General features: G+C 35.5%; 1 protein-coding gene across 3 annotated transcripts in view; it reads right to left on the bottom strand.

Moving 5' to 3' along the window:
• The window catches only part of LOC116300739 (CCR4-NOT transcription complex subunit 2), a 95,187-nt gene that overhangs the window by 49,600 nt on the left and 21,787 nt on the right, over positions 1-23,800 (bottom strand). For 2 of the 3 annotated variants that reach the window (XM_089030920.1, XM_089030922.1), the window contains 6 exons: positions 21,160-21,219; positions 20,107-20,168; positions 15,714-15,862; positions 11,243-11,365; positions 6,227-6,296; positions 5,923-5,974 (listed from right to left, as the gene is read on the bottom strand). In XM_089030920.1, the coding sequence (XP_088887046.1) occupies positions 5,923-5,974; positions 6,227-6,296; positions 11,243-11,365; positions 15,714-15,862; positions 20,107-20,168; positions 21,160-21,219 (516 nt within the window). The remainder of the gene's footprint in view (positions 1-5,922; positions 5,975-6,226; positions 6,297-11,242; positions 11,366-15,713; positions 15,863-20,106; positions 20,169-21,159; positions 21,220-23,800) is intronic. The other variant, XM_089030921.1, reaches the window with a different exon arrangement.

Below are 23,800 nucleotides of genomic sequence, written 5' to 3'. Positions count from 1 at the left end.
AATCTTTTTAGATCTTTCATCATTCTAAAATTCGCTGATAATTTCTCTCAAAACTAAGTCAGGATACAAATTAGAACTTAAACTAATATTACCCAAAATTGCGAGACTATTGAACTCATTTAAAGCGATCTAAAAGCCAACGAGAAATACAGAAAACATTGACCGTTTCCCAAAGTTTGGTAATAAACAGACTAGTTTTTTTGCTTCTTTCTTGGTGTAATTCTCCCGAATTTTGCCAGAAGATTTATATATATCAAAAGGTTTATCTTAATACCCGGTTTAAGCCCTAATTTAGCATTTTAACCATTTCGAATTAATCTTCCATAGATATATGCATGTCTTAGAAGGTTTAATCTTAATACCACTAGGACACTAGGACACCAAAGGTAACCCATATGCAACACACTCTACCCTTTTCAAGTACACACTAGGACACTAGGACACTAGAACACCAAACGTAACCCATATGCAACACACTCTACCCTTTTCAAGTACACACTAGGACACTAGGACCCTAGGACACCAAAGGTAACCCATATGCAACACACTCTACCCTTTTCAAGTGCACACTAGGACACTAGGACACCAAAGGTAACCCATGCAACACACTCAACACTTTTCAAGTACACACTAGGACACTAGGACATTAGGACACTAGGACACCAAAGGTAACCGATGCAACACACTACACTTTTCAAGTACACACTAGGACACTAGGACCAAAGGTAACCCATATGCAACAAACTCTACCCTTTTCAAGTACACACTAGGACACTAGGACAATAGGGCACCAAAGGTAACCCATATACACCTAGTGTCCTAGCGTATACTTGAAAAGGGTAGAGTGTGTTGCATGGGTTACCTTTGGTGTCCTAGTGTCCTAGTGTGTACTTGAAAAGGGTAGAGTGTGTTGCATATGGGTTACCTTTGGTGTCCTAGTGTCCTAGTGTCCTAGTGTCCCAGTGTGTACTTGAAAAGGGTAGAGTGTGTTGTATGGGTTACCTTTGGTGTCCTAGTGTCCTAGTGTCCAAGTGTCTAAGTGTCCTAGTGTCCAAGTGTCCAAGTGTGTACTTGCAAAGGGTAGAGTGTGTTGCATATGGGTTACGTTTTTTTTTTTTTAGTGTCCTAATGTCCTAGTGTGTGCTTGAAAAGGGTAGAGTGTGTTGCATATGGGTTACCTTTGGTGTCCTAGTGTCCTAGTGTCCAAGTGCCCTAGTGGTATTAAGATTAAACCTTCTAAGACATGCATATATCTATAGAAGATTAATTTAAAATGGTTAAAATGCTAAATTAGGGCTTAAACCGGGTATTAAGGTAAACCTTTTGATATATATAAATCTTCTGGCAAAATTTGGGAGAATTACACCTAGAAAGAACCGTTTTTTTTAAATTCAAACGTGGGACGTTTGTCATGATGTACTTTGTCAGTGTGAGTGAATAGAATCGGCGAACATGCCTCAAATAAAAATTTCAAGAAAGAAGCGAGCCAGACTTTTGAGTTTAAGTAAAGAACCATACTTCGGGAGTAAATTGGAAAGCAGCCAAGCGAGATGAGACCGTGCATGGTGCAAAAGAGTTTGATGTTATGATCATTAGCAAACAATAGAATTCCCAGAGCATCAAATCGTTGGGAAATGATCAATGTTTTCTGTATCTCCTGTTCGCTTTAGATCGGTAATCGCTTTAAATGAGTTCAATAGTCTTGCAATTTTAGGTAATATTAGTTTAAGTTCTAATTTGTATCCTGACGTAGTTTTGAGAGAAATTATCAGCAAATTTTAGAATAATGGAAGATCTAGTAAGATTGACTATTTCACTAGTATTTGTGAGAATTTCCCTTTGCCTAGCAATGAAGTATATGGTACGGGTTTTTCAAACCATCCCAGTATCTGCACTATAAATAATTGTATGTTAGGAGTTAATAATCAGAATAATCAGTTTAGCTTTCATACCACTTGTGCTTCTACTATTACTGATATAGTGCTTTCTCTTTCTTCATCAAAGTCGTCAGGTTATGATAACATTCCCATTCGCCTAGTTAAAGATAGTATTCCTGTTATTTCTCGAGTTATCTCTAATTTATTTAATTATGCTATTATGACATGTACTTTCCCTACTTGTTGGAAGTTGGGTCAGGTCACACCTATATATAAAAAGGGCATTGAATATTCGAAGAGTAACTATCGACCCATTACTACCTTAGCTGCCTTTGGTAATATTTTTGAACGAGTCATTGCAGGTCAGTTAAATAATTTCTTTTGTGACAAGCTGTCCCAGTTTTTGTCAGCTTATCGTAAGCATTATAGCTGCGAGACTACTTTGCTTAATTTATTAGAAGAGTTTAGGAGTGGTCTGGACAAGCAGCATTTTGCATCTATTATTGGTATTGATTTGTCCAAGGCATTTGACAGCTTGCCACATGACTTACTTCTAGCTAAACTTGCTGCTTATGGTTTATCCTTTAATAGTTGTTCACTTATAGGGAATTATCTTACGGATCGTTTTCAGAGAGTTAAATTGGGTGACCAGTTTTCTGATTGGAGCCCACTTATCAGAGGAATTCCTCAAGGGTCTGTGTTAGGCCCTCTCCTCTTCAATATTTTCCTCAATGATTTGTTATTATCTGAGCTTTCAGTCTAAGGTTAGTTCATATGCTGATGATACCCAGATCTTTGATGTTAGTAATGATGTTTCTCTACTACATAGGCATCTGCAGTCTGATCTTCTCACTGCTCATTCGTGGTTCTGCTCCAACGGCCTCATGATGAATCCTGATAAATGTACTACCATGTGGCTAGGCAAGAGCAAGGGCATAAACACACCTTGTTTTTCCATTGGTAGTGAGGTGGTCAGTCTTGCAGATGATGTCAAGTTACTAGGTGTAACTATCGATAGAGATTTAAAATTCAGCAAACACATTACAGAGATAGCACGGAAGGTTGGCAAGCAAATTCAAGTCTTACAAAGACATAAGAAACTAATTAATACTGATGCCAAAGTCAAATTATATAATGCCTATTTTTTACCTCATTTAGATTATTGTTCTATTGTATGGCATCATTGCGGGAGAGGTAATTCAACCAAATTAGAAAAACTTAATGAACGCGCTTTGCGTTTTATTTATAATGATCATAAAAGCACATATGAGGAATTATTGTTGCGTATTAATCATCCTACTTTGTATAATAGGAGAATGCACAATATTTTAATATTAGTATTTAAGGCTCTGCACGGACTGGTTCCTGAATATATTTCTAAGTTATTTACACTACGTAATTGTAGCATTAATTTACGGGGTGATAACATTCTTATAGTACCTAGAGTAAACACCACTAGTTATGGTCTTCATTCCTTGGCTTATCAGGGTAGTAAGTTATGGAATTCTCTTCCAAACAACATGAGATTGTTGCACGAATTAAGTAAATTTAAATCGGAAATTTCCAAAGTCAAATTTGATATTGACTGTTGTACCTTTTGTAGAGGATAATTCTATTTTAATTTTATTTTACATATATACATATATTTATTTCATTGTTTACATCCATATTTTTATATTAGCATCATGTAATTTTAATTTTTAGTTTAGGTTATTTATAACTTGGAGATATTAGCATGTACTTGCTATCTTGTAATTCAAGTATAAATAAAGTTGTTGTATTGTTGTATTGTATTGACTAGAAAACTGCAATGCAAAGTGTGCATCAAATGGTTACCCCGTCTTATGCATTATACGTTTTCACGAAATCGCATAAGTCGATTACCTTCAAAATGTTCCTTTTAAAACTAGATACAGAGTAAAACTAAATGAGTAATGACTTTTGTGAATATATAGCTCTTAAATATTAATTTCGGCTGTATCAAATCCATTGTTTAGTTTTGAAGTAAATGATGCACTATATTTAAATAATCTCAAATATCTCATAATTAGCTAGATAGATTTTTTCAAAAATCCCTACAAATGGAGACATCTAGTATATAATTATGTGGTATGAAGCATTTTAGTGTTGAACGCTCTGCAAGGCTAAAATTGCTCTCTAAACGAAAACTAACATTTCATCATGATCACATGTTATGACGTCCGATCTCATTAAAAACTGCATCAAACATTAATTCAATCTTTATGTGGCTTATGTGCTAAAAAGATTTGCAGTCGGATAAAACACGTTTATGCACCAGCGTTCCAAACATGGAATATCAATGTTGAGCTCGACAACATTTATGCATGGCTATATGCTAATAAACTCACACTAAACATAGAAAAGTCAAACTATGTACTCTTTCACACTACTCAAAGGAAAATCCCATTTAATCTAGTACTGACTATTGACCAAAAGGAACTTAAACAGAAAAAGTATATCAAATATCTTGGTATTTTGATAGAATCAAATCTGTCATGGAAACCCCACATCAATTATATTCTGAAAAAGATCAAAAGAAACTGTGGTATTTTATCTAAAATCAGATATTTTATTGATCTAAAATCAAGGATAAAACTATATCAAATCTTGATCCTTTATTCAATTTACAAAAGAAAGTAATGCGGCGAAAGTAATCTCTAGTTTTGATGAAAAATCCAGTCCCCTATTTAACAGATTAGAAATCATCAAACTAAATGATATCACATTTCTCTATATATCAGTCTTTGTGTATAAGTATCATTATTCTATCTTGCCATCTGTTTTTAATAATTTCTTCACTAAAATTAAAGACATTCATAAATACAATACTAGATTATCTTCAAAGTCAAGCTATTCCTTACCGAAAACAAGAACAAATTATGCAATCTTTAATATTCAATTTCAAGGAGTAAAAATCTGGAATTCTCTTGATGAAAATACTAAGGCTCTCTCCAGGACCTGATTTAAAAAAGCAATAATCGAGAATATCTTAAATAAATATTAATCATTGAATATCCTCAATTTATTATTATTATTATTTATTTATTTTTTTTCTCTGCTTATTTAATACTTAATTTAGCACCAAAAATATTATATCAGTAACAAACACTATACTTTGTGCCATCTAACTTAAAATCATCTTTCCTTAATATCAAAGAACGGGCTGTCTGTTTTTTCTTAGCCTTGTGGTTATTGCAGACAGCCTGTACCTTCTCATTTATCTGCCTTGGTATATATACTATAAATAACTGTGTTTTTTATACTATTTCGTTTTATTTATAAATTACCTATATAGTATATATATACATATATATATATAAATGCTGTAAATCCTATAAGAGAGTGGTACAAAATAAAAGTTGTTGTTGTTGTCTACAAGAAGACATCCTGTGGATTACAACATGAAAAAAAAAAGAAGGTAGCGGTCAAGTGTGAGAGGGTCCAGCCACCTTAAGAGGAATTTTTTTTTCAATAATGAGCAATAATGGCAAAAATTCCAAAAACTAGACTTTCGTATGAGTTTTGATCCCAATTTTCGTTTTGGGTTAACAATTAAAACCTTTCTCAAACAGTAAGAAACTGATGTACTACGATAAAATGTCTGTTCGAAGCAGTATTTTCAATTGTTTAAAGATGTTTTGTTGCATTTGTGTTAGAATGTTGCTTTGTCAGGCTTTTTATATAGAAAATATATGTGAAATAAGCAAATGAATGCCTGAACCTCATTTTCGAATAAAATTTTTGCATTGGGTTAACACTTTGATCCTACTTTCATCGGTCATCTCCACTTCCACACAAGTTAAATTTTCTGAATAACAAGATTTTAGCCCTGTACAACTACAGCCTTTCTTCAAGAAAATAGTTTTTGGCGCTCACTGCTTGAATACGAAAAGAATTCTCTCAACACTTTTTACCAATTGAAAAACCTACAACATAAATACAAATGGTAATGGATAGAAGTTTAGGTCAGTGTTGTTTGGATCACTGCATGAAAACAAAATAATATGAAATACTATTGACTCACCAGTAGGGGTAAATGCACTTGTCAGTGACTGCAATCCTGAGCCAATTGTAGTCTATCAAGTCATAACAAAAGAAATAATTGGCTTTTTGTTGGGGAAAAAACAGGGGGAAAAAGAAAATGATGTCACTAACATCCTCAGTATTCAATGTTAAGTCAGTCTATACATTATAACATATTAGTACAACAGTTTAATATGTTCTTAAATTATTATATTATATTCATGTCGCAGTAATAGAAAAAAACTATGTACTTTATAATCAGCTGACACATCAGCCTGGTGTTCAGGATTTTTACTTCAACATACCTGCGAGTTACTTGTTGATTGACTCCTACTCAGTGGAAATCCTGATATGCTGACACTGTTGCTAACACTACTGTGTTTTAAAAAGAGAATTTTCAAAACTTTAGATTGTCCTCAGAGGCTGTTTCTCTTCCCCTCTATAGGGCTGGTGAGGGAAAAGAATATCTCAGCCCTGAAACTTTTGTTTTTCATGTTGAGCATGCATGGCGGCTTCCTTAAAAATGTGCGATATGTTTCAGGACTGCCCAAATTTAAGAGTCCAGTAGGTAAGAATTAAAGCAGTTCCAAATGCCTTGTAATTAATTCATCATCCGCATAAAAGCAAATTCAGCAGTAAATAACACCTCTATATTTAATTCCGACCCTAGTTTTTAATTCCGGCCTGTCGTTATTTGACCTAAGGATTATGCCTTCTATTGAGGCCGACCTAAATACTTGGGGTGTTGTTCGAATGCCCAGATCATTAGGGGAGACAAAATTTGGATAAGCGCAAAAGACCTAATGACAAGGGCTCACCATTGTGGACCCCTTATGAGTAGGCGTTCTGGCTCAAGAAGCCCAATGATTAGGGCAAAAAAATCAGTAAACGATACTGTACGTGACAAATGCTTCAATTAGCAGGAAGTTTGTTATCAGAGTTTACAGTCCGCGGTATCTATCTAAATTATCAAACTGGCCTAGGAAAAAATAATCTTAGTTTGTGGATTTCTGTTTGTTAATAGGAACTGTAAAACAACTTCAACTACATTTTCTTACCTTTTATAAGCTTTTACTGTTTGTGAATGAGATTGCTTCGGTTTGGCGCGAAAGTCGTAGTTGACACAAGCCAGTGTTCGAAAAACATCTCCTTAAGCATCTCCTTAGCTGCTTAGTCTTTGCTTTCGCGGATATTTCTCCTTAAACTGATGAACTCACAGTATATACAGTCATGTAGTTGGACAATAACTACGACTCACTCATGTACATAACTGATCGTTGTTGGCTTACCTGACACCATACCGAGCCATCCCGTGAACTGAACTGCCGTGTTTCGTTGAAATTCGCCTTCGTCGCCTTGCGCTGATAATCATTATATCCCTGTATTTAGCTTCTGACCGTACCGATCGCTAGCAGTTCTACTACACGTACAAAAGGACAAGTCAGATCGACCAACATATTGACTTCTCAAGAATCTGCTTTCGCTTTATCGTGTTTGAAGATTAGGACTCACGTCGTCAATTAACACTCAATTACGCCGACAACGGTGTTTCATATTACCAAAGGGCTTTTTATTTCAAATCTATTGTTGCCGTATCGTTAGCAGACTATTTACATGATTCTCAAAAAATTAGAGAGATTTGAAATAAGATTAATAATAAGAATATATAATACCAAAAAAAAAAAAAAACCAACAAACAAATTAATTTTAAAAAACAAATTGAAAAGACAAAAACCGATATGGTACTTGAAGAGCATTACTACATGTAGTTTATATCGTTGCGCCTAAATTTGCATGTTTTCAATGCAATGCGCTGAACGATCCCTGAGACTAGCCAGGAGCGAGGACTTACAGGCTTAGACATGCCAAAACGGAGATTTCTTGATACGTTTAAAAGATCTCTTAAACAACTCGCTGTCCTCAGCAAATTAGCCCTATACGTAAGGCCTTACGGACAGAGACTTAATACACGCTAAAAAGATACCTTAACAAACTCACTATCTTCAGCCGGTAAATTAGCCCTATACGTAAGGCCTTACGGACACAGACTTAATACACGCTAAAGAGATACCTTAACAAACTCACTATCTTCTGCCGGTAAATTAGCCCTATACGTAAGGGCTTACGAACAGAGAGTTAACACGCTAATACAAGATCTCTCAGCCAATTCACTGTCCTTAGTAAATTAGCCCTATACGTAAGGCCTTACGGACAGAGACTTAATACACGCTAAAGAGATATCTTAACAAACTCACTATCTTCAGCCGGTAAATTAGCCCTATACGTTAGGGCTTACGAACAGAGAGTTAACACGCTAATACAAGATCTCTCAGCCAACCCGTTGTCCTTAGTAAATTAGCCCTATACGTAAGGCCTTACGGACAGAGATTTAACACGCGGTTAAAAGATCTCTCAGCCAACCCGTTGTCCTTAGTAAATTAGCCCTATACGTAAGGGCTTACGGACAGAGATTTAACACGCGGTTAAAAGATCTCTCAGCCAACCCGTTGTCCTTAGTAAATTAGCCCTATACGTAAGGCCTTACGGACAGAGATTTAACACGCGGTTAAAAGATCTCTCAGCCAACCCGTTGTCCTTAGTAAATTAGCCCTATACGTAAGGGCTTACGGACAGAGATTTAACACGCGGTTAAAAGATCTCTCAGCCAACCCGTTGTCCTTAGTAAATTAGCCCTATACGTAAGGGCTTACGGACAGAGATTTAACACGCGGTTAAAAGATCTCTCAGCCAACCCGTTGTCCTTAGTAAATTAGCCCTATGAGGACAACGGGTTGGCTAAGAGATCTTTTAACCGCGTGTTAAATCTCCGTCCGTAAGGCCTTACGTATAGGGCTAATTTACTAAGGACAGTGAATTGGCTGAGAGATCTTGTATTAGCGTGTTAACTCTCTGTCCGTAAGCCCTTACGTATAGGGCTAATTTACCGGCTGAAGATAGTGAGTTTGTTAAGATATCTCTTTAGCATGTATTAAGTCTCTGTCCGTAAGGCCTTACGTATAGGGCTAATTTACTAAGGACAGTGAATTGGCTGAGAGATCTTGTATTAGCGTGTTAACTCTCTGTCCGTAAGCCCTAACGTATAGGGCTAATTTACCGGCTGAAGATAGTGAGTTTGTTAAGATATCTCTTTAGCGTGTATTAAGTCTCTGTCCGTAAGGCCTTACGTATAGGGCTAATTTACTAAGGACAGTGAATTGGCTGAGAGATCTTGTATTAGCGTGTTAACTCTCTGTTCGTAAGCCCTTACGTATAGGGCTAATTTACCGGCTGAAGATAGTGAGTTTGTTAAGGTATCTCTTTAGCGTGTATTAAGTCTCTGTCCGTAAGGCCTTACGTATAGGGCTAATTTACCAGCTGAAGATAGTGAGTTTGTTAAGGTATCTTTTTAGCGTGTATTAAGTCTCTGTCCGTAAGGCCTTACGTATAGGGCTAATTTGCTGAGGACAGCGAGTTGTTTAAGAGATCTTTTAAACGTATCAAGAAATCTCCGTTTTGGCATGTCTAAGCCTGTAAGTCCTCGCTCCTGGCTAGTCTCAGGGATCGTTCAGCGCATTGCATTGAAAACATGCAAATTTAGGCGCAACGATATAAACTACATGTAGTAATGCTCTTCAAGTACCATATCGGTTTTTGTCTTTTCAATTTGTTTTTTTAAAATTAATTTGTTTGTTGGGTTTTTTTTTTTTTTTTGGTATTATATATTCTTATTATTAATCTTATTTCAAATCTCTCTAATTTTTTGAGAATCATGTAAATAGTCTGCTAACGATACGGCAACAATAAATTTGAAATAAAAAGCCCTTTGGTAATATGAAACACCGTTGTCGGCGTAATTGAGTGTTAATTGACGACGTGAGTCCTAATCTTCAAACACGATAAAGCGAAAGCAGATTCTTGAGAAGTCAATATGTTGGTCGATCTGACTTGTCCTTTTGTACGTGTAGTAGAACTGCTAGCGATCGGTACGGTCAGAAGCTAAATACAGGGATATAATGATTATCAGCGCAAGGCGACGAAGGCGAATTTCAACGAAACACGGCAGTTCAGTTCACGGGATGGCTCGGTATGGTGTCAGGTAAGCCAACAACGATCAGTTATGTACATGAGTGAGTCGTAGTTATTGTCCAACTACATGACTGTATATACTGTGAGTTCATCAGTTTAAGGAGAAATATCCACGAAAGCAAAGACTAAGCAGCTAAGGAGATGCTTAAGGAGATGTTTTTTGAACACTGGCTTGTGTCAACTACGACTTTCGCGCCAAACCGAAGCAATCTCATTCACAAACAGTAAAAGCTTATAAAAGGTAAGAAAATGTAGTTGAAGTTGTTTTACAGTTCCTATTAACAAACAGAAATCCACAAACTAAGATTATTTTTTCCTAGGCCAGTTTGATAATTTAGATAGATACCACGGACTGTAAACTCTGATAACAAACTTCCTGCTAATTGAAGCATTTGTCACGTACAGTATCGTTTACTGATTTTTTTGCCCTAATCATTGGGCTTCTTGAGCCAGAACGCCTACTCATAAGGGGTCCACAATGGTGAGCCCTTGTCATTAGGTCTTTTGTGCTTATCCAAATTTTGTCTCCCCTAATGATCTGGGCATTCGAACAACACCCGAAGTGTTTAGGTCGGCCTCAATAGAAGGCATAATCCTTAGGTCAAATAACGACAGGCCGGAATTAAAAACTAGGGTCGGAATTAAATACAGAGGTGTTAAATGTAAATTTTGTATTTTGAAAAAAAATCCTTTTTTTATAGATTAACTTAGTACCCCTTACCCCAAACTCCATATTTTGATATCCAGTGGTTTAGCCCCATAGTGGTTTAGGATTGCAGCTCTTAATTGTGTAAAGCTAAAAAAAACAGTTCTATAAAGATTTTTCTTGACGGAATTTGCTGTCCAAAGTCCTAAATTGTTTCAGGTGGAAATTAAATCATTAAAAACATTTTTTACTTTTGAATTATTTTAGTATTTTTGTGAGTAGCTGAACCTGGAGATATGTCACAACTTAACAGCTCTACATGTATATTCTTGAGAATTTGATGTCAAAAATGTCAAATCCATTATAACACAGAAAAAGGTCCTTTGTTATTGAAAATTTTGTCGACAATCATGTTAACTGTTTCATTTCCTGTTCATATCACAACCACAATCTATAAACTGCAACCTATGCCATGCAAACTGCAATGCAGCCAGTAGTTTACTCCCTCTGAGCTCTAGTCATAAAAAATCCAGTCTTTATATTAACAGATAATAATTATTTATGTACCTAAATTTGGTTTTGAGGTTACCTTGTTAGTGCTGAAGGTAAAGAGACTGCTCTAGCAGATTTTGGTAGTGGGTTCATTCCCTGTTGACTTCCAATGTGACCAGGCCCCTGGGATCCTCGAGGACCCATAGAAAGAATGCCTCGACTAAATAAAATAGGAAAGCAAATTAGTTAATAAAATCTGTTAATATGAGCATGCATCTTTGCAAACTTTATTCTATAGTTTGTGATGTTGTTTTTCTTTTTACCTATGTCTATAAATTATACATCAAAGAAATCATCCAGAAATAGGTGAGGCATCTTGGGTTTGGACTGATCTACAAGATCTTAATAATTTATTGTGAATGATCTGAAAAGATCTTTCAAAATCTTGAATTGTACTCTACTAGACCTTCTGGAATTAAGATCTTGTTTAAATTAAGTCATCCAATAATTGTCATGTTTTTACGGTATAACCCTGATACCTTGAGCCTTGAAGGAAAATAAAAAAAGATTTTGAATGCAACGTCTTGCATTGTACTCTTCTAGTTCTTTGATACACAAGATTTCGTTAAGATTAGCTCAAGAAGTTTCCAAAAATTGACTACTCCTAAAATTTCAGTGTTTGTAGGCTTAGCCTCAAATCCAGGAGTTTCTTGTTTTGATTTTCAATTGGTTTAGTAATTTGCAAGATGTTGAGCTCCTAAGTGGATTGTTGTGAATTTTTGCAACCAAAGTTGCACACCTTTCCAATATTATACACTCAGCAGTGATTTTCTAACACAAAACCCCACAAAATCACAATTTCTGACTCTCGTCTTAGCACCAAAGTATTTGTCCTTAATCATACTATGACTTTTATGACATATTTGTCAACAAAATAAAATTTGAAGCTTTTTCCTAAGAATATATTCAAAGCCTTCAGGATTCTAACCATCATCTCATTATAAATTCAGTGACTTTAACGATCTTCACAAATTCTGCGCTTGGGCTACCTGTGGTTAGTGCAAGCTACAAGTTACAGAGAGTTGGAGCATATACTTTAATATTGCTGTGCCCTGGGCATTTTTGAGGATTTCCATGTTTTGCAGGACCTAAAAGTTTTGCAAGCCCCAGCAAAACCATATTTCAAGTTTGGATTGATTCGTTTTACTGATATTGGGGAGCAAACATAGAAAATATTAATTCATAAAGCATAGAGTGGCAAAGTAACTTTCTCAAATAATTTTGTTTTGGTGTTTTACATATTGCTCCAGCCACCAGCAAATTTATTGGTTTTTACATGTTTTTCACATCTTTCACATTGGATAATGTAGAGTTAATAATGATAATGATAACAATATTTATTTAGATAAGTTTTAAGGCGTTACTGATGTAGTACAAGTTATCTAATATCTCTCTTTATCATATAATTATTCATAAAATACCTATATTTCTCCTTTTCGAAAAACTGATATTTTCACACGTGAAAATATCGTTACCATGTGTATATAAGCTACTGTATTAGTTTATAAATAAAACCTTTTTATAATAATAAAAAGCTTATTAAGCTGATTTTATGGATAACTATATAATAAACAGAATATTACATGGGCACTTGGAGATACGAAAATTATCTTCTCGTGTTGAAAATCTTGAGATCTTTTCAACACTTGAAGATCAATTTCGTATCTCCGCGGGCCCATGTAATATCTTCTATTTTCTTTTTCTCTCTCTCTGCATATTAATAATTATGCAAGAGAGATATTAAATAGCTTATAACTTTATCTCATACTTTGATTGTTTTGAGTGTTTTTTTTATTTGCTATAAGTTCTTTTTCAGTTTGTTTTCGAATCCAGCCTTATTTATGGTTGCTCTGATTTCATCCATAAGGTTGTTCCAAAGCTTGGAACCCTGTGTTGGATAGACTTTGTCCAATAAATGACTATGTTGTAGTTGGGGAGTTTCCGTTTGTTGATACCTTGTAAGTTGTACCACACTACATAGCGCTTTTCAAAGAAATGGCTTAGATCTTTATGGACTTCTCCAAAGATGCACTTATGTGTGAAGGTTTCTAGCTTGATGTTGAATAGAAGTGACAAATATTTCCAGTGTAGTTCCCTGATGATTTGGGTTTGTCTTGTGTTCCATGGCAAACTGTGGATGATCCTTGCTGCATGAAAATGGATCTTTTCCAGGGATTCCATTATTAAGGTCTTGTTACAGATTCCCCAGATGATGATACCATACATTCAACAGGAATGGAAGAATCACTTTAAAGTAAAAAATCTTGTAGCATTACCTTTGGTATGAAAAACAGACACTTACGTAGGTTGATCTTCTTTGTGTGTGATGTTGTCAGCTTTGTGATGTGTGGACCAAGAGAGCCTGTCATCAAGTTCTACTCACAAGCATCTAGTGTGCCCAACTTGTTTTATGATATATGTGCCGAATATTATTGGTGCAGTTTGACCAATGGAAGATCATCTCTGAAGAAACACACAATCTTACTTTCTAGGGTGCGCAGCTTTCCGGTTGTTGAGGTACCAGAGATACATTCTTTGTTGTGATCAGATGCAATATTTGGAAGTTTGTTGCAGAATATAGAGAAAAGAATAAGCCCTAGGCCCTAGGATAGACCCTTGATGCACTCTAGGTAATGCTGGTACAGTAGTTGCTTCAAGGTAATGAACTATAATTTGTAAGAGAAAATGCCCAAAACCAGAGAGGGCAATTGAGAAAAACCATAACTAAAGGTAGAATACAGTAAAACTAACCTTCACAAGATGTTTGAAAAGGGATGAAACAAGTCAAAATAACAGACTGATAATGCAAGAAAATAGAGAGAATTCCAATCGATTACCAGAAAAAATCTGATATCATAAACTATCACTATCTCTGTAGTAGCATTATTCTTGACTTTCACATCCCCATAATCCTTTGCGTCTTTGGGGGGTAACCAGAGGGTAAAAACCCACTTATTGTGCTGATGGCTGATCAGACAATGTTGAAAATACCTTGTTTGGTATCCAAAGATAAAATGAAGAAGTAAAAAATAGAAAAAGATAGAAGCTTGAAGACATTTAAGGTAGATTTTAAACATTTTTTCGTAAGTCAATACATTTTCTGTAAGACCAAAACTCTCAATGATCTGTACACGCAAAAATAACTTGGAGTAAACTGATAATCAGTATTGTAGAGATAAAAGCAGGTATAGTATAAATTCAATTAAGAAACCTTTCAATTTGGGAAAGTTTTTTGATTGGTTACCCCCAAAACGCAAGGCATTATGGGGATGTGAAAGTCGAGAATAGTACGTACTCTAGCTGTTCTTTAAAATTAACAAAAGAGATATGTTGCCATAGCAACAGCTCAGTTCCACGCTATCTACCCCGACCTACGATTCAGGCTTTTTAAATTTCTATCTTTGAAAGAGATGGTATTGAATGAGACTAGGTTAAAATCTCTGTCATGGTTATAGACACAAATTTGGTCAAGCAATTTTCTGCTCAAGTTTATAAAAAAAAACCCAAAGCAATTGCTGAAAGGCTAAAATCGCTGTTAGGGGCATGTACACCAGTGTGTATACTGTAGAGTTTGAATGACATTTATCAAATACTCAGAGATACAGAAATATACTGTATACTGAAATCAATGTTGAAGGAAACTGCTAAATAGACCCTTTTCGAGTTCCAAATTACCGCTGTGTTACTCCTTCAAACCGTGTTATGCAACAGTGTTTAAATATTCACAAATACCAACGGTAAAGTAAAGAATGCACAACTCCAACAATACAAACACTTTGAAATTCGACGGACCTTGACTGAGAAACATGAATATTCTACACAAAATCAAGGCTAAGCATGAGTAAATGAGTCAGTAATCAAGGAACACAGCTGTAATTTGGAACTCGAAAAGGGTCTATTGAGAATGTGACGTCATCATTCTCATAATTAGCATACACCGTAAACTTAAAACTTGTATATCTCTAGAACCAAAAAATGATATTCCCACTGCATACATAATTGGCGTGTCACGTAGGAATTTAGCAACCCCCCATATATGGACATTGGAGTTTGCGTAGTGCAGGTGTAATGCTTTGCGACCCCTGCATACATAAGCACCACACCCAGATCCTTGAATCATTTCATCGGAAGCTGCCTAAGGAGAGAGTAGAAGATTCACCCCACCCACCTCCCCTGGTGGCGGTTGACAACGCATCGCATGCTTTTCACATGCTCATTGCCAGCAGTCACAGTCACCTTCCATATCTTAATTCCCGTGACTTGGTAATGAGTATGCAGTCAGGATAAAATACTAACAAGAAATGCAAAAAAGCCACTTTTCTTTTTTTGTAAAGTACTTAATCATGTGTTTAAATAGTAAAGACTGGAGACAATAAATTTTCATCTTAGTGGCACTATAAAATTACATATTGACCATTGCTATGAAAAATTTAACAGCTCACAAATTTACCAACTTGGCGATTAGTGTCAATATGAACAATCAAAAAGACCAGCCTAAAGCACCATACCTTCCACTTTGATTGGCATTAGTGCTATTACCAGGTGCACCCATGGTATGTAGTGATGATGGTGACTGAATACTTGGCATCCCTGAAGTGTTTGCTCCTGATATCCCATGTGATGATGATGGCATTGATAAACTGCGACTAAACTGGCTCTGAGTAACAACAAAATTCAGATAAATTAAATTATAACCATCAGTAAATTAGGTACATTTCCTGGAAACATTACCATTTTAATAGGGTTTGGGCTATAGAATGTTTTCCCATAACTAAAGGTGGCTGACTACTTTTCAACATTCGATTTGAGCCCACAATGTGCGCATGCTCAAAAACCGCTGAATAATCTTCACGATTTTATTGAAGAACCATACACGTTTTGAACTTCAAGATTATAAAACCCTCAAATTTTGCACAGGATTATATTTTTTTCGTTACTTTCCAAAATAACAAGTAATATCCCATTATTTTTCAAAGTTTAAGACAATTCTGTTTATTAGAACAATGTAAAAAATCGTTGTTTGTTTTGTGCTCAATTTTTATGATAATTATTCAGCTTCTCATTAATCCCATATAGGTAACTGTCCAATTATTTTCTTAATTGGACAGGTCTTGTTGATATGGGATTAATTAGGCAGCTATATAATTAATAGGTAATGGGGTTTTATGCTCCCCAAATCAAGAAATAATTAGACTCAAAAAATTCTTCTGACTGCCAAATTGGACTAGGCCTACAGCCTCATCCAATTTTGTCAGTCCTCAGAATTTTCCTCGTCGAATTATTTCTTAATTGGACAGCATGGAGTACTATTACATACACTAGCTTGCAAACCGTAGAACCTGAACAAAAAAGTTTTTCCATTGTCTATAATAGCTTATTAAGACAACTTTTATCAGTATTTTATAAATATAGTGCAAGTTACATGGTCAGAGAAAATTACTCACGTTTCTTCCTTATTTTTGGTGTTATGATTTTTTGTGTGTGCAGAGCTTGATTTTCGCTATTTTTCTTTAAAATTGTACATAGCATGTCATTCCGGAGTGATTATCTCAAAAACGATCTTGAGACAACCCATTTTTCTTTGCATTTTCGAAATCAGCTGAGCCTATCCCATTAAATTTCAGGTTAAAAAAGTTTCAATTTACAATTTTCTGTTTATTACTTACCAAAGCAGTCAGCCACCTAAAGTTAGGATTTGTAATGAGTTTGCTAATTATTATGCAAATTATATTGAGTTGTATAACATACTGCTGACTAAATTATACCCCTAAATAATCTGTATGGGGATTGCACTTTCTGTGTACTTTCCAGTGCTACCAATTAAAATTTTGTCCATTAATTTTTTTCTGACTTTTTTAACAGTGAAATTTAATTTAATTGAAAACTAGTCAATGTTTCCAACTTATTCTGCCTTGCTTATCAAATCATTTGAGCAAAAGTTAACAAGACAAATATTCATGCAGCAATGCTGGAGCTCCAGACAGAAACCTACATGGAACTACTTTAAAGAGTATACTAGGATCTTGAATGGGGATACAAAAATATACCTACTGAACTGTGGAAATTGTTTTGTGCCTCAGAAAAGCAAAATTGCAAAAAATGGTCACATTTAATGAGAATAGAGATGCACAAGCCAGGATGATGTAGTAGTGCACTGTGAAGCAATCTCAAACATTTTTTTTAATGAGAAAGAAATCAAGTTGGAAGCACACTTGAATTCATACAATGGTAAAAGATGACAGTAGCAATGAAAAATCAAATTAAACAAAGGGCTAACTAAGCAAGATTGTCTGTCTCAAGTTGAAAGAACCCAAAAATTATTCAAAATTGAAATTGTTTCAGCATCATTCCAAGATTTTTTTAACCAATCAGAGCACTCATTCTTAGTAGGTTGGCAAGTTGGTATAATATACTAAAAATATTTAGAGGTGGATAAATGCCTCTTGTGGGATATCATTAAAATGAATGGGGGTCAGAGAGTTGGGGAGGAAGAGAATACCCTTACTTGTATTCTTCAGATAAGTATATCATAGAATCAAAAATTTTTAACCTCCTAGGGAAACAGCAATTGGCTGGAAAAATTGGTACTTTGAAAAATTGGGGGTAAACTGAATTACATTTAAAGCAAGTCCAAAGGAAACAAATTTTGTTTCAAATAATCAGGAGGTTCAATATTAAACTCAAGTTTTAAAAAAATGGGATTCCACTGTGTATATATATTTACTGAGTCAATCAAAGTTCGCCTTTCAGCATTTTTATAAAGCATCGACTTCCAGTTAAATGAGCAGAGAAAAGATTGTGTGTTGACGATTCTTTTTTTCTCTTTCTGGTTTTAAATCATAATTTATTAGGGTTTCAGTATCACTGATAACTAGAAACATAAGCAAAATAAAATTAATTTTTGTCTTAAAATTTCAATTATTCTTGATTTTTGACATTTCACTTCTGGTTAAAGATGGCATTGTTTTGCAACTCTCCCAATAACTATTGACAGCATGAAATATCTGGCTAGAACTTCTGCTGGCACATATTCATTAACCTGCATAATCTTTTATTCTCTCAAAATTTGGTGCTTTTAAACCAAAAGCTAACAATAATTATTAATTATTCTACACAAATTTTGCACATATCCACCCCACTATTATAATAAACTACCTGACAAAATATACTTTCATATCTACCCAAGTGCTTTTTATTCATACTCAAGGCAACAAGGCTATTTCTTCGATCAAAAACTATTGATGAAAAGAAGACGTTCTGGCCAATGGTTTCAAAGAAAGCCATAGAAGTAATTGGGATAAGTCCAAAACAGTTACATCACAACCATAGGAGTATGAACACATTTAATGGTTTCAGTGCATACTTCTATGCACAAGCTTTGCCATGCTAAAAAAGGTTATTTCCTTAATGACTGTGAAGAGGGTCCTATAATTAAGGAAGGGCCAGGCATTATATTTCACACCAGATTATAATCTACATGTTTGGAGGGAGGGGTGGGGGGGGGGCATTTAACAAATTTACGATGGTTGAGCGTGGTATGTCCTCTTATTTACCACGATATGACATCAAAAGTTGGTCAAAATGTTATGGACTCACGAGGCGTAAGCCGAGTGGGTCCATAACTAATTTTGACCAACGTTTGGCGTCATATCGTGGTAAATAAGAGGACATACCACACTAAACCATCGTAAATTTGTTTTTTACTACAAAACTCACAAAACTCTAGGAAATAGACTGCACGAAATCTTGCATGACGCCATTTGTTGGTATGGCCTCTTATTTACGACGTTTTTTAACCAATCAGCGTGCGAGAAAATTTACAATTGTGGTAAAAAAAAAATTTAGACTTGTTATGGCTGCCAAAAAAGCATTCTCTTAAAATTTGAAATCTACATTGCCGCCCTCCCCCCAACTTAATTAATTATGAATGCTCCCTTATTAGTGCTATGTTATTGTATCAAATGATTTTCTTTTTCATGGTGCAGTAAATCTATTGATTTCTGTCATTCTATTGTTCCATATCTTGTCTAGAGTTTAGTGGTTTATCCTTCTTTGCCAAGATCATTATTTTATTTTCATTTTTTGTTTTATTGATTTCGTCACCAAAGGAACTAAATAATTGAATAAAAAAAGGAATAAATAAAGTTAACATATTTCGCCTAATAGAAATTACAATCAATACAACACACAAAAAGAAAAGAGGAGCATGTGACAGGAGGCAGTAACAGAACATAGTTACAATTGACAACTGCCCCCTTTTTAGACCATAAAGTCAAACTCTTTGAGATTACTAGCCACCATCTTTGAAAGATCTTTCCTGGGCCCAGTTGTTCAAAGCCCTATTAGTGCTAATCCTGGTTTAACTCTTAATGAGATCTGGAAGGATTTGCATAATTTCAAAAAAAGTCTAAAAGTCTTCAATTTTCAGAAGGGCTAAAAGTTCGCGATTTTCAAAACAACATTTGATGCCTTGTGCACGATTTTCAAAAGAGGAAAAAAGACAAAATTAAAAAGGCAATAAATGGGCGATGTAATACACAATTGGGCACAATAAAAAAGTATTTTGACGTAAAGTTTTTTATTTTCTAACGTTAATCAAATAAGAATAGCTTTACAACTATATCTCAAAACCCCAACAAAAACGCACAGAGTCAAAATGAAAATATCAGTCATTCTACTGAGTCAAAATCACGCTTTTTGTAAGTTACTATTCCCCTTAGTTCTATCTTTTATCAGAGGACAATAGACTTAACAACACAAAACTCATTTTTACCGTCTTAACACATTTACTTTTGAAATTATTCTTCGAACTGAGTCAAAATGAAAATATCAGACATTCTACAGAGTCAAAATCACGCTTTTTGTAAGTATTCCTGTTTAAACCTGGGGAAAAGAATGTACCTGTGTTGATGTTATCCCTCTTTGACTATTGGAGGGTCCTTGCATTGAATTAGGTGGTATACCTGTTAGATAATAGAATGATATACATTATACAATCCTATATAGATTACATGACCATTAATACAAAAGACTCCACATAATCAGATGTCAGAATCATTATCATGGTAATTGTGTACTTTATAACCAGCAAACACATGTTGGTCGACTGTCGCCCAACTGTTGGTTGATAGTTGGTCTAATGTTGACACTTCACCATGATCATTTTACCAACGTATGGTTTTGCCTACAGCGGTTCCCCCTGCCTACTTATCAAAATACTTTGTGATAAATCTTATTTATTTTTTTATGATAACCACCACCAAATATTCATTTTTAATTAATAAAAAAGAAAATGTATTCAAACTGCTGCATGGCAAACTCTTGGATACCCTCCTCTGAATCTCAGTTGCACTCTTGAGATATTGGGTTCCCTGTTATCCTCTAATTACATCCTACTAACAAGAGCTTTGCGTTATATGCATTAAATTACTCCTTGGCCTTGTCATGATGTCTCTGACTTTTATATTCACCGAATTCTAACAGAAAGACTACATGCAAATAAATCTGCTTGCTTGAAACTCACTCTTTACCAACACATCGCTCAACACATGGCCGGTAGTCAGCCAATACTTGGTCAACGATTGGCTGATTATCAACCAACAGTCCGTCCGGCTGGTCATAAAGTACATTGATCAAAAGTTGGTTGACTATCAACCAACAGTCGGCGATAGTATATCATAAAGTGCTGTACATGATTATCCATTATCACACAGAAGCATTAAAGAAATATTTTCACTGAGAAATTAAATTCTTTTTGGAAGATGGTGTGAGGAGATTTTTATTGTTCCTGTCATCAGGCAATGGATATGTACATGTATGTACCATTATAGGATGATGCATGCATATAAAAGTGCATTGATCACATTCCCTCCATGTCATGTGTAGGTTCAAGTCCTAGACATGTGTTATTTAATATTGGTATATCAATCTGTGGTCTTACATAAACACACATACCAGGATTATGAAGTCCTGAACCATAGAAGTTAGATGGATGCTGACCAGGAGACTGCATTCCTATCAAACATTAAGAAAATTAATATAAACACCTCTGTATTTAATTCCGACCCTAGTTTTTAATTCCGGCCTGTCGTTATTTGACCTAAGGATTATGCCTTCTATTGAGGCCGACCTAAACACTTCGGGTGTTGTTCGAATGCCCAGATCATTAGGGGAGACAAAATTTGGATAAGCGCAAAAGACCTAATGACAAGGGCTCACCATTGTGGACCCCTTATGAGTAGGCGTTCTGGCTCAAGAAGCCCAATGATTAGGGCAAAAAAATCAGTAAACGATACTGTACGTGACAAATGCTTCAATTAGCAGGAAGTTTGTTATCAGAGTTTACAGTCCGTGGTATCTATCTAAATTATCAAACTGGCCTAGGAAAAAATAATCTTAGTTTGTGGATTTCTGTTTGTTAATAGGAACTGTAAAACAACTTCAACTACATTTTCTTACCTTTTATAAGCTTTTACTGTTTGTGAATGAGATTGCTTCGGTTTGGCGCGAAAGTCGTAGTTGACACAAGCCAGTGTTCGAAAAACATCTCCTTAAGCATCTCCTTAGCTGCTTAGTCTTTGCTTTCGTGGATATTTCTCCTTAAACTGATGAACTCACAGTATATACAGTCATGTAGTTGGACAATAACTACGACTCACTCATGTACATAACTGATCGTTGTTGGCTTACCTGACACCATACCGAGCCATCCCGTGAACTGAACTGCCGTGTTTCGTTGAAATTCGCCTTCGTCGCCTTGCGCTGATAATCATTATATCCCTGTATTTAGCTTCTGACCGTACCGATCGCTAGCAGTTCTACTACACGTACAAAAGGACAAGTCAGATCGACCAACATATTGACTTCTCAAGAATCTGCTTTCGCTTTATCGTGTTTGAAGATTAGGACTCACGTCGTCAATTAACACTCAATTACGCCGACAACGGTATTTCATATTACCAAAGGGCTTTTTATTTCAAATCTATTGTTGCCGTATCGTTAGCAGACTATTTACATGATTCTCAAAAAATTAGAGAGATTTGAAATAAGATTAATAATAAGAATATATAATACCAAAAAAAAAAACAACCAACAAACAAATTAATTTTAAAAAACAAATTGAAAAGACAAAAACCGATATGGTACTTGAAGAGCATTACTACATGTAGTTTATATCGTTGCGCCTAAATTTGCATGTTTTCAATGCAATGCGCTGAACGATCCCTGAGACTAGCCAGGAGCGAGGACTTACAGGCTTAGACATGCCAAAACGGAGATTTCTTGATACGTTTAAAAGATCTCTTAAACAACTCGCTGTCCTCAGCAAATTAGCCCTATACGTAAGGCCTTACGGACAGAGACTTAATACACGCTAAAAAGATACCTTAACAAACTCACTATCTTCAGCCGGCAAATTAGCCCTATACGTTAGGGCTTACGGACAGAGAGTTAACACGCTAATACAAGATCTCTCAGCCAATTCACTGTCCTTAGTAAATTAGCCCTATACGTAAGGCCTTACGTATAGGGCTAATTTACCGGCTGAAGATAGTGAGTTTGTTAAGGTATCTTTTTAGCGTGTATTAAGTCTCTGTCCGTAAGGCCTTACGTATAGGGCGTATATACGTAAGGGCTTACGGACAGAGATTTAACACGCGGTTAAAAGATCTCTCAGCCAACCCGTTGTCCTTAGTAAATTAGCCCTATACGTAAGGGCTTACGGACAGAGATTTAACACGCGGTTAAAAGATCTCTCAGCCAACCCGTTGTCCTTAGTAAATTAGCCCTATACGTAAGGGCTTACGGACAGAGTGTTAACTCTCTGTCCGTAAGCCCTAACGTATAGGGCTAATTTACCGGCTGAAGATAGTGAGTTTGTTAAGATATCTCTTTAGCGTGTATTAAGTCTCTGTCCGTAAGGCCTTACGTATAGGGCTAATTTACTAAGGACAGTGAATTGGCTGAGAGATCTTGTATTAGCGTGTTAACTCTCTGTTCGTAAGCCCTTACGTATAGGGCTAATTTACCGGCTGAAGATAGTGAGTTTGTTAAGGTATCTCTTTAGCGTGTATTAAGTCTCTGTCCGTAAGGCCTTACGTATAGGGCTAATTTACCAGCTGAAGATAGTGAGTTTGTTAAGGTATCTTTTTAGCGTGTATTAAGTCTCTGTCCGTAAGGCCTTACGTATAGGGCTAATTTGCTGAGGACAGCGAGTTGTTTAAGAGATCTTTTAAACGTATCAAGAAATCTCCGTTTTGGCATGTCTAAGCCTGTAAGTCCTCGCTCCTGGCTAGTCTCAGGGATCGTTCAGCGCATTGCATTGAAAACATGCAAATTTAGGCGCAACGATATAAACTACATGTAGTAATGCTCTTCAAGTACCATATCGGTTTTTGTCTTTTCAATTTGTTTTTTAAAATTAATTTGTTTGTTGGTTGTTTTTTTTTTTGGTATTATATATTCTTATTATTAATCTTATTTCAAATCTCTCTAATTTTTTGAGAATCATGTAAATAGTCTGCTAACGATACGGCAACAATAGATTTGAAATAAAAAGCCCTTTGGTAATATGAAATACCGTTGTCGGCGTAATTGA

Source organism: Actinia tenebrosa, unplaced genomic scaffold (genome assembly GCF_029948245.1).
Source record: "Actinia tenebrosa isolate PJP-AT-01 unplaced genomic scaffold, QUT_ActTen_1.0 PGA_scaffold16__25_contigs__length_10494907, whole genome shotgun sequence".
In the NCBI taxonomy this organism is placed as follows: Eukaryota; Metazoa; Cnidaria; class Anthozoa; order Actiniaria; family Actiniidae; genus Actinia; species Actinia tenebrosa.
The sequence above is the reverse complement of the archived record's forward strand: the minus strand, read 5'-3'. Positions and strand labels throughout refer to the sequence as shown.